At 38.1% G+C, this 12,017-nt stretch overlaps 1 protein-coding gene across 1 annotated transcript; it reads right to left on the reverse strand.

Moving 5' to 3' along the window:
- Window positions 1–1,051: 1,051 nt before the first annotated feature.
- LOC118574687 (DDB1- and CUL4-associated factor 8-like) lies at window positions 1,052–3,037 on the reverse strand. The gene has a single exon (XM_036175610.1). It carries the CDS (start codon window positions 3,035–3,037, stop codon window positions 1,052–1,054), a length of 1,986 nt encoding a protein of 661 aa, XP_036031503.1.
- Between the last annotated feature and the right edge of the window lie 8,980 nt (window positions 3,038–12,017).

The following is a 12,017-nucleotide window of genomic DNA, read 5'->3' on the forward strand; positions in this document are numbered from 1 at the left end:
GTGTCTGTGAACTATGTGCAGGCCTAATGCCCTTGGAGGCCAGAAGAGGGTGTTGGGTCCTCTGGAAGTGGAGCTACAGCCAGCTGTGAGGCACCATGTGACTGACTGGAACCTGAGTCCTTTGGAAAAGCAACCAGTGCTCTTGGTGCACTGTCCCATAGCTCCAGCTTCTAAAAGCATTTTTCTAATACTTTTATTAAATTGTTCTCTAACAATAAAAACCATCTGTTATTGCAGTTGTTATAGCTTCAACAAAGGAATTATTAAAATTTGGTGAGCAACTTGTAGGAAAAGATAACCCAGGAGGACTTTTTGGACAGTCATCCTGTAGTATTTTCAACCATGACATTTCAAAAACACTGATAGGGTGATTAAACAACTTAGTGATTAAATCTAATTCTGTTACAGCTTTAATGTACTTAAATAATTCCATATTATTACTGTGGGTTCCGGAATGTGAATAAAACAAAGTTATACAGTTCCTTATCTGGTTAGGAACGAAACTGTTTTATCCTCTTTTCCTGGTTTTTTTTTTTTTTTTTTTTGTTTGTTTGTTTGTTTTGTGAAAAGAGTCAAAGAAGTGTATGGTGTTTGCATGACTAAGGGTTCGAAGTAGAAACACAAAACCATAGTTTGTCTTATTTTACTTTACTGTAGAGCACAAATATTTCTTAAATTTTTACAATAAAAAACTTTAATATTTATAATTAAACTACTGAATGCTTTTTTAAAAATCCAACCATTTCTTGGGAACAGAAATAAGATCTTAGAAACTACTAATTTTTTACCAAGTTCAGGCAATTCCTTAATTAACTGTGAGAGAACAAAGGAAGCTTATTATACACTTATAATTGTGTAATATAAGAGGTTACTAGGAGTAACAAAACCAGGTAGTAAAAAAGGGGAAAAAATGGAAGGTGGAGAGGAAACAAATACTCTCATAAAATACTGCAAACAGAAGGCAAACAAAAACTTACTACTCAAGCTGAGTTTTTTCAAGTCCCATGTACCCATGTGGTAGCCAGCTCCTGGTGGTGTCTCAGGATGTTGCTTAGGAATTTTCTTGGTTTTCTTCCTCCTCAGAGGAAGAGTCACTGAAATCTACTCCTCCAATTTCAATTCTAGCACCTCTCCAATTTGTCTGTGTCACTCGACTCATGAGGAACCAAAGCACGTGGCTGTCAAAAAGGTAAGTGTGGTGGAAGCTAAAACTATCTCGTTTCTGCTTATTAATTTTAAGTACATTCTTTAACCCAATAAGCTTTGTGGAAGATTTAGCTATGGGTGCCCAAATCTTGACCTCGTGGTCTAGGCCACTGGATGCCAGCACAGGTAGGTAAGGATGAGGATCAATACAGAATATTGTTCCTCCTTCATCTGCCTCCAAGAACTGAACTATCTGGCAGGATGATTTTTCCCAGATGAAGATGTGCCCACAATCGCTACCACTCATCACAAATTCACTTCTGGGGCCATAGAAATTTACCCCTTTCACTGTGGCATTATTTCTGTGTCCTTTATATCTCTTAACATATTCAGCTCCATCACTATCAGAAGAGTTGAAGATGTAAATATCTTCATCATTGTAGCTAGCCAGGAGCTCTGTGCCATCATAACTGTACATCACCGAAGTGATATATGCTGGATAATTACAGCTTTGAAGGTGATGAGGGCAGAATTTTTTGAGAACTCCATTGTTGACATTCTCATCAATTTTCCTTTGGTCATAAATTCTCACAAACTGATCTTGGCCACCTACAGCAAACTGGTAGAAATTGGAAGGATTCACAAAAACCGTATAGAGTCCCACTTTCTTATCATTTTCTTTGGTTACCACCACTTTTGAAGCTGGGTGGGCTTGTCTGAGGTCAATATTGAAAACAACTGCATCTTCACCTGAAGTTAAGAATCTGAAAGGGGAGTCTGGCTCCAAAGCCAATTTATGAGATGCTGACGCATGCTTCACCAAACGTTTAGTCATTCGGGTGCCTGGCAGAGCAGACAACTGTGCAGTGCGTACCTGCCCATCACGGCCACACATGGCCAAGACAGCATCATTACAATTAGGAAGGAATTTGGCGTGTAAGATATTACTTTTGTGGCCACTACCAAAGCTCAGTACTGGTCGCTCATGAAGCCAATCCCACAGGAACACCTTTAGGTCATCACCGCCACTAGCCAGCAGGGTGCCATGTTGGTTAAAATGCACAGTGTTGACACATCCAGTATGGCCTTGGTAAACATATTGCAGTGAGAAACGCTGCACAAATACTCTTGCTCCACAGGCCTCATACACAAAGCGGGCACTTGAACCAAGCTGTCTATCGCGAAGGGCATTGAGGACTTTCCATCGAGGTCTCGGGAGAGGAGATGTCTCTAAGGCCATCCATTGATCTAGTAAACTATCATCTTCAATACCACATTGCTCACTGCTGTCCTCAGTGGGCTGTTCATATACTTCAGACTTTTCATCCATCTCACCCAGAACCTCACCGGCCTCCAACTCAGGTTGGTGGAACTGGCTTCCCACACCCTGCTCTTCCACCACCTCAACGGCCTCCAACTCAGGTTGGTGGAACTGGCTTCCCACGCCCTGCTCTTCCACCACCTCACCGGCCTCCAACTCAGGTTGGTGGAACTGGCTTCCCACGCCCTGCTCTTCCACCACCTCACCGGCCTCCATCTCATGGTGGCTGCGCAAGCTTTCTACACGGCTGATAAAATTGTCAGAGTCCTCCAAGTCAGAACAATTGGAGTCATCGTCATCGTCATCATCGTGATCGTCATCATCTTTGTCACCATTGTAACCCGGGAAACTGTTTCCAGAATTTTCAGGGTTAGTACCTCCAGAAACACTGCTATCTCCGGTGCTAGCAACATTGCTGCTTGTTGTCGGACTAATTTCTGGACCCTTGGTTTTGGTATCAGAAACTGTCTCTGTATTCACCAGGGCACCAGAAGTCTCATCCAAGCAGCTGAGCAGGCTTTTGTTCTCAGAGTTCTCTGCAGCGGCGTCTGAGTTGCTCTTTTGGGACATTTTGAACGATTTTTGCTGTAGTGGGTGTGAACTGAAGAAATCACTAACCACTAGGACTTCAGAAAGGCCGTCAGGCTCACAATCCACCACAACAAGGTCGAAAGAAGTGGCGACAGACCGACAAACTGACAGCCCGGAGAAGCAAGAAGCAGCAAGCACACCAGGATGTCTCAGATAAAATGGAAGAGCAACAAAATGGGGGACCGGAAACAGTTTGCTGACATACTTGATGTACTTTACGGTAGCTGGTGAGGTTCAGAAAGCTTCAAAGTCGTATCTCACCTACCTTGATATCTTAGGGCAGATTGTTTTTGTTTCTTTCTTCTTTTCTTTCTTTCCTTTTTTCTTTTTTCTTTTTCCTTTTTTTTTTGCAGTTTAAGAGTTCTTCTTCGACAGAGATGAGGCTGCTCCATGTGCTGCTTACTATTTCTTTTGTCTTTTCTTTTCTTTTTTCCTAAATTAAATTCATGAGTGAAGAGTGGACGGACAGTGTGTGCAGTAGGATGACAACTTGAGAGAGTCCATTTCTTGTAGCTCATGATTTTGTAACATATAAGTAACTCAAGCCGGGCGGTGGTGGCACACGCCTTTAATCCCAGCACTGGAGAGGCAGAGGCAGGTGGATCTCTGTGAGTTCGAGGCCAGCCTGGGCTACCAAGTCAGTTCCAGGAAAGGTGCAAAGCTACAGAGAGAAACCCTGTCTCGGAAAAAAAAAAAAAAATGTGCTTTAATTTATAATTTTGGGCGGCGGTGGCACATGACTTTAATCCCAGTACTAGACAGGCAAAGGCAGGCAGATCTCTGTGAGTTCGAGGCTAGCCTAAGGCTACAGACCGAGTTCCAGGACAGGTTTCAAAGCTACACAGAGAAACCCTGTCTCAGGAAAAAAAAAAAAATAGAAACTTAAGCAATTCAAAGATTTTGAGAAAACCTTGAAAACATTTATCTGGAAAATTTGTATAGGGCTTAGCAGAAAATAACTGTAGCTTATTGATTTTCAAACAAGCACTTTTTAGTTTGAGTAGATCTTAGATTCTATATTAGACATAGTTTCCCACAGAAATTTTTACTGTTTTTCTGAAATTCAAGAAAAATCAAGTTTCCTGTACTTCTTTCAGGATCCCTTAGTGAGCAAAATTTAGTGCCTTTCATATAACCAAGGTTGAAATTGAAAGGTTTGTGCACCATAATAGGCCTGTCTGCCAACCCAGCAATCCAAATCAGACCAATTAGAAAAAGCACCAGTTTAATGGCTAAAGCATTCCTGGGTGATTCTCTAGACCCCAGATTCTCTAGGGAGCAGACAGGGATGAGAAACCGGAAAACCACACATCTGTATTCTGGGACGAAGCTTAAATACCCTATGGGAGTGGTCTTGAGCATCTCTGAGAAGGAGCCTGTTGGGCAGGCTTTAAGGGGTGGCTTTGGGGTAAGAGATGGAGCAGGGGAGTTGAGGTGGCTCTTCCACCAGAACATTCCAGATTCTTTGGGTATATGGATGTCAGGATGCCAGGGTGCCAGGGTGCCAGGGGCTGAAGTGGAGCTTCCACCAGAACAGAAATCAACTGATGAGTTTAAAGTGGACATGGACATAAATAACTGATCTACCAATTGAGGATAGAACAGCATCCTCTTTCTTTTTCATTAGAAACTTTATACACATATTTTTTAGAGCCCATTCAATTTAAGGCACTTATGGAGCACCAACGTAATTTTATGAAGAAAACTTGGTATTATAGAACTACCACAATATTTTCTATAGTCTTCAAAATGTATAGGAGTCTTTTGTAGAGTGTTAGAGGGAAGGAGAACAGCTGTGCAAAGATAGTTAATTGGTAACATGTGTTAATTACCTTCAAATTTGAATGAATTACCACTAGGATAGTAAGACTATATTTTTTGTGTGCTGAGGGGTGATGGTGTATATGCATGTTTGTGCACACATGCATTTGAGTGTGCTTACATGTGTGTGCATGCTTGTGAAATCTGGAGGGTGATGCCTGGTATCTTACACTACTGTTTCATCACCTTATTTTTTTCTTTCTTATTTTTTAAAAAGTTTTTTTCATTTTACATACCAATCTCAGTACTCCCTCCCCTTTTTCCTGCCCTCCCACCTCCCCTGATCCCATGCCAGTCCACTCCTCAGAGAGGGTAAGACCTCCCTTGGGGAGTCAACAAAGTCTGGCATACTAAATTGAGGCAGGACCAAGCCCCTCCTCACTGTGTCAAGGCTGAGCAAGGTACCCCACCCTAGGGAATGTGTTTGTTCCTAAAAGCCATTTCACATGCCCAGGATAAGTCCTGGTCACACTGCCAGGGGCTCCCCAAACACATCTAGCCACATAACTGTCACTCACATTCAGAGGGTCTAGTTCAGACCCATGCATGTTCCCCAGCTGACATGCCAGAGTCCATGAGCTCCAACCAGCTTGAGTCAGCTCTCTCTGTGGTTTTACCAATCATGATCTTGATCTCACTTGCTCCTGTGAGCCCTCCTCCCTTTTCAACTGAAGGCTGAGTTCAGCCTAGAGCTTAATTGTGGATCACTGCATCTGCTTCCATCAGTTACTGATGTAGGTTCTATGATGACAATTAGGGTAGTCACTAAACTGCTTATAGGGGAAGATAAGTGTAGCAGAATTGTTAGAAGTTCTTATTAATAAAATCAAACCTGAGGCCAGTTATTGGAGTGAATTGTGGAAGATCAGAGAAGCAGAACAAACCACAGTTTCCTCACCTCGCCAGTTCCTCAGCTGGTTTCGTTTCCTCAGAATGCAAGCTTCTGTGTCCTCATCCCAATGGCTCTCAGCTGAACTGCTACTCCAAAGCCTAAAAGCTTAACCAGCCAAATGCTTCTAGTTTCTGGTCTTCATGGCTTATATATCTTTCTGCATTCTGCCGTCACTCCCTGGGATTACAGGCTGGATTTCTGGGATTAAAGGTGTCACCATGCCTGGCTGTTTCTAATGCGGCCAGAGATCCAGAGGTATTTCTGTCTCTGAAATGCTAGGATTAAAGGCGTGTGCTACCACTGCCTATCCTCATGTTAATGTTGTAGCTGTTCTGCTCTCTGACCCCAGATATGTTTATTTCAGGGAATACACAATATTTCAGGGAACACAATACCACCACATTTCCCCTGTTTTTGTCTAAAATTAAAAAAAGGTTATAACTAATACAATAAGTATATACAATATATACAGTCAAGAATTACATTAACAATGTCCACTCCATTAACATTTGACAGATTCAGATGAAAAACTCCATTAATATATAACAATGTCCAGTCCAGCAACATTTGATAAACTCAGGCAAAAAATTTTTCATTACTTAGCCTATTTAAAACAAGTAGTTCCTTTTTAAAAGTAGATTCAAAAATTGATCTTTTTTCTTATCATATTCATATTCTCTCTTTTTTCTTTTCATAGAAGTTTCAATAATCTACCTTTTGTCATTTTTTATTTCCCTTTTTCTTTTTAGTGTAGATTCAATGCTCTACCCATTTATCCTATTATTTCTTTACCTTTTTTCTCAGGGTAGATTCAGTGATCTACCTCATATCTGTATTCTGCTTTTTATTTCTACTTTCTTCCATCACTCCCTGGGATTAAAGGCATGTGTCTCCATGCCTAAGTTCAGCCATCCTCTCTATTATTGCTAGGAGTCTTAGTTGGTCTCATCCTTGTGGGTTCCCTAGCACCAGGTTTCTCCCTAAACCCCCAATGGTTCCCTCTACCATGATATCTCTTCCATTGCTCTCCCTCTCCATCCCTTTCTCCACTTGGCCTTCTCAGTTCCTCCTGTTCCTATCCCCCACCCCTTTCCTTATACCCCACCTCCAAGTTTACCCAGGAGATCTTAACGATTTTTCTTTCCTGGGGCCTTCATTGTGTGTCCCTCTTAGGGTCCTCCTTTTTACCTATCTTCTCTGGAGCTGTGGATTATAACCTGATTATCCTTTGCTTTGCATCTAATATCCATGTAAGAATGAGTATATACTATGCTTGTCTTTCTGGGTCTGGGTTACGTCACTCAGGATGATTCTTTCTAGTTCTATCCATTTGCCTGCTAATTACATTATGTCATTGGCTTTTTTACTGCTGAGTAATACTCCATTGTGTAAATGTACCACATTCTTATCCATTCTTAGATTGAGGGGCATCTAGGTTGTTTCTAGGTTCTAGCTATTACAAATAATGCTGCTATTTTCTGAGACAGGATCTCTTGGTGAATCTGAAACTTGTCTTTTTTCTAGACTGGATAGCCAGTGAGGCTCAGGATTCCACATGCCTCTACTCTTCAGCAATGGCCCTCAAATGCCCACTGCTATATCCAGTGTTTTACCTGGGTTCTAGACATCTAAGCTCAGGAATTCATGCTTTTAAGGCAAAGATTTTTACACTGAACCATCTCTCCAGCCACTACTTCTGTTATAGTAATTGCTGCCAGAAACAATAACAGGATTTGAAAAATAAGAATCCCTGAAAGTAATTCTAAGATAATGAAAAAAATGATACAATATTGTAGCATAAAGTCTTCTAAAGAAAAATGTGTCTAATGGTAATAGAAAAATAAATAAAAGAAAATCCATAGCAACTTTTTAAGAATAGCATAGTTGCTTGATATCTAACAGAAACACTTCATGATTAATGTGGTAAAAAAATTAACATATATTCCTAGAATAAATAATGTATAGAAGTTAGAATGAATGAACTAAAATTGATTTCACCAAGTTGGGATGGTAGCTCACACCTGTATTCCCAGCACTTGGGGGTTAGAGAGAGGAATTTCAGGGTTTCAAAGGCAGTCTTGACTATATAGCAAGTTCAAAGCCAGCCTGGAATATATGAACCTTGAGTGATCAGAGAAGTAGTGGTGAAGTGACCAGTGGCCACCTTCCTCTCTTTCTCTCCTTTCTCAATCCAAAACAGGCTGAAAATCTTTCTAAGTCCCATCCTACAACTTCCTATGTCTCTATATGTACTGGGTCCTCCAAAACCTCTATGACTATTTTTGGTCAGCTAGTAGCTAAGCTCTACCCTCTCATTCAAAGTATTGTCAGTCTCAAGAGTGTTGGAGTATGATAAAAATATCCCACAATAAACTCCAGTTACAAGGGATCCAACAGCCTCTTCTACCCTTAGCAGACATCAGGCACACACATTTGTGTCATTAGGACCATACACTCATACATACAAAATAAACCTAAAAATTAATGAAAAAAATAAAAAAGAAATTGTTCATTAACAAGGTTCTCATTAATATGTGAAATATGTAAGTGGAAAATGTGGAGAAATTCATATCATATTGACAAATGACAAGTCAATACACAGACTAGAATGGTATGATGTATAAGTAGACAGATGACTATTAAGAAAAATATACAAACATGTGAGGCTATTTCCAGTAGTATGGAATGAACATGAATTCTCTAAAATTGTTGAATAATATGTTTCTAGACTTCTGAAGAATTACATGTAGTCAAAGTGGAAAAAATGATAGGCATACACATTTGAAGTGATATTTGGTATGGCCATTAGAATTAGAAGAAGTCACAGGCAATTAAGCAGTCTATATTGAGCATCATTGGAACTTTAAATTTTACTTTGTTCTAAGTGTTATGGGAAACTTTTAGAATGTTTTGAGCAGTGTAACAAAATATGTTTCTTGTTTTGAAAGAATTTCACTTGCTGTTTCAAGTAAAAATAGTGCAGGGTTGGAAGAAATACTAAACTCTTGTTTTTATCCATATGAGAAAATAATACATTAAAATTATAATGGGGATAGTGCAGATGGTAAAATAATTTAAAGCAGAAATTCTAGTATTAGTTGATGAGATTAAGGCAATTGTATGGTGAATTATATAGGCTAGTGATATTATGGTATGGGGCAGAGCAAGGTGTTAAACACCTTAGGTCTGGGGCAACCTCTTCATGAACTCATGGATATGAGACAAGAAAAATAAAATAAACACATGACATTCATTTTCCTCATTGTGCTCTGCTGCTTGTGCTGCTAATGGTGTCATAACAGCGAAGGAGAAAAATACAGATGGGTAATGGTAAACTAGTCAAGTTCTGAATGATTCTTAAGCATTTGGCAGAGTTCTCAAGTATGGGAATGTAGTTAGCAGATAACTAGATTCAAATACAGTCCAAATTATTCTTCTAGTTGAAAATAATAGAGTTATGGGGTTAAAAGTATATACTCTATGGGATTATTACAGTAATAAATATGTCAGCCTTATTCTGAAAATATCAATCAAAGAAAGAAATAAGTATTTCATCTGTCCCAAAGTGTTTAGCCTTCCAAGAGACAATCATTTATGAAAGATAATATGACACCTTTCATGTAATAAGCAAATCTACTCTTCTTTCATGTAAATGAGGCATGCTTTTGTAAATCAAACAATTAAGATGTAAAATGCATACTAAGATTAGTATGAATATTTTTCATAAAGTGTTATCAAACTTACATTTAAACATGTTTTCTATATTTTAGAAATCGATACTCCAAGTTTTCAAAGGTCAAGAAGATCAGATGGTCACTTGGAATCAAAAGAGGTAAATATCCTGAAACAAATGTGATTGTCGCCATACTATAATATGTGAATTATTGACTGAGGATCATGTTAAAACAGGTTAACAGGAAATATTAATAATTGCTTTGGGTCAGTGATAGTGTGAATAATAGTTTCCAGCAAATATATTTGCATATAACAATGAAAGAAAACGACAACCACCCCACATATATTTTCTATTGGACCCTTGTGTACACTTCTGTGTCCCTGCCCTATCTTCATCTTGCCTCAGTTGCATTTCTTAGTAGCATCCAGTAAGGTGGGAAATAGGTAGAAATGAACAGGTGAGCACAGGACAAATTGTGGAAAAAAAGAAAGTCTTAATGTGAGTGGAGAAAAGAGTAAGTGTACACTGCTTGGGACAAAACAAACTCAGAACTGAATATGATTTATTGTACTAGTTCTCAAACTTTTATAACTCAAGACCTCATTATACTAAAAAATTATTGCAAATCCTAAATCACAGTTTATGTGGATTTTATATGGTGATATTTCCATATTAAAAATAAAAGTCAAAAAATTTTTATTTATTACTTAATGAAAAACCCATTGTATATTACCATAAACAATGTATATTTTATGGAAGATATTTAATGTTTCTTAAACAAAACACATTTAATGAGGAGCTCTGCATTGTTTTTGACTATTTTGTGTGTTTTAATATCTGGTTTAAAAGGAGATATTTGGATTCTCATATTTGTTTCTTCATGTTTCTACATAACAAATTATACAGTGGCTGGAAATTTTGACTGTAAAATTGTGAGAATGTAGAAGTAAGATAACGAACATTTGGGGATTATCAGAAAAAAATAATTTAGGCCTTGAGATCCACTAAAATGTTTTTAGAGACATTGACCACAATGTTCCCAAGCATAGTTTGATAATTAAAATGAATATAGAAAAGCTGCATTTAAGTAGTAGGTTATCCATAAATAATTCAGATAAGGAATTACCTGATCACATTGGTATATTACAAATTGCTCTCTCAAGGCAGGAAGTAAGTTGGAGAAATGCAAAGCTAGATGTTCAGAAACTAATTAAATATGAACAATTTGTCACATTTTATGTGGAAGGACTGACATATAGATGCATTTATAATCAAGGTGATATTTTTGTGTCTGTTACACTCTATTCATGAGTAAGTTATTTTAAAACAAGTACTACTGTTTTTGTAGGGGTGTTAGTTTTGTTTTTTTGAGTGTAGGGATTGAACTCAGAGCCTTATTCATGCTATGCAAGTGTGCTATCATTGGGCTATTATACATATTCTAGTATCAATTTTAAACTTTGTGTGTTTATGTGTATGTATATGTGTATGATTGTATGTGTGTGGTATATAGGCTTATGTATGTGTGTGGGGTGGTTTGTCATGGTCATGTGCATACCAAGATCAGAGGAGGCCATCCAGTGTCCTTCTTTATCATTCTCCAAATTTCTCCTTTGAGACAGGATCCTTTACTTAACCTGGCACATGGATGATGACCAGTAAGCCCCAGTGATTCTCCTTCCTGAGCTTTCTACTACACAGTAAGTACAGGCATATGTAGACATACCTTTTACATAGGCACTCCTACCCACTGTGATATTTCCTTATTCACCTCAGGTACCACTTTTGAATCATTTTTCTTAACTATAGTTTTTGAAACCAAGTAAACATTTGTAGAAAACAAAAGAAAGATCCAGCTAAATAGCCATCAGAATAGTGCAGGCAATTGATGGTTTTATCATCTATTTAATGACAGTGGGAACATAGAGAAGTAAATAAAAACTATATGTCATTGAATTAATTTTGATTATAAAAATAGCATTATCTGAGTATTAGAAAAGGGCCTTTGAGGAAAAAAGTGACAACACCACATTTACCATCTATCTATAGTGGGTGATCATGATTCATGAAGTGTAAATCTAAAGGGGTAATTTCTGCATGCATTTTGAATATGACGAATTTCTGTTGCTTATGGAAATTGAGCCTCTCTTGGCACTTTGGGCTTTAAGCTTATATAACTGTCTTATTTAATTAAGCCAAGATCATTTTCAACGCTTTAATATTTTATTGTTTGTTTCTAGTACTTTTGATATTTTAGTGTTTATCTTTAATGTCTTTGTGTTGTAAATATTTAATAAGAATTCTTAGATGGTTGCTGTCCTATATTTACTGTTCTATTAGTAAGTGCAACTTTACACCAACCAATTGGGATTAATTTGGCTGGAGCACAGTGGATCCTGTTTGGTATTCAGATTCACTTTAGTATACTCATGGATTCAATCTAGAAATTGGAAACTGCATTAACTTTACAGTTGTGTGAAGGAATTTTCTGATGTAATTATTCAAATGAACACATGATAGAAAGCATGGAGGGTGGCAGGTAGAGTATTTTGAAATATTATCTTGTGAAC

This window comes from Onychomys torridus, chromosome X (assembly GCF_903995425.1).
Source record: "Onychomys torridus chromosome X, mOncTor1.1, whole genome shotgun sequence".
Taxonomy (NCBI): Eukaryota; Metazoa; Chordata; class Mammalia; order Rodentia; family Cricetidae; genus Onychomys; species Onychomys torridus.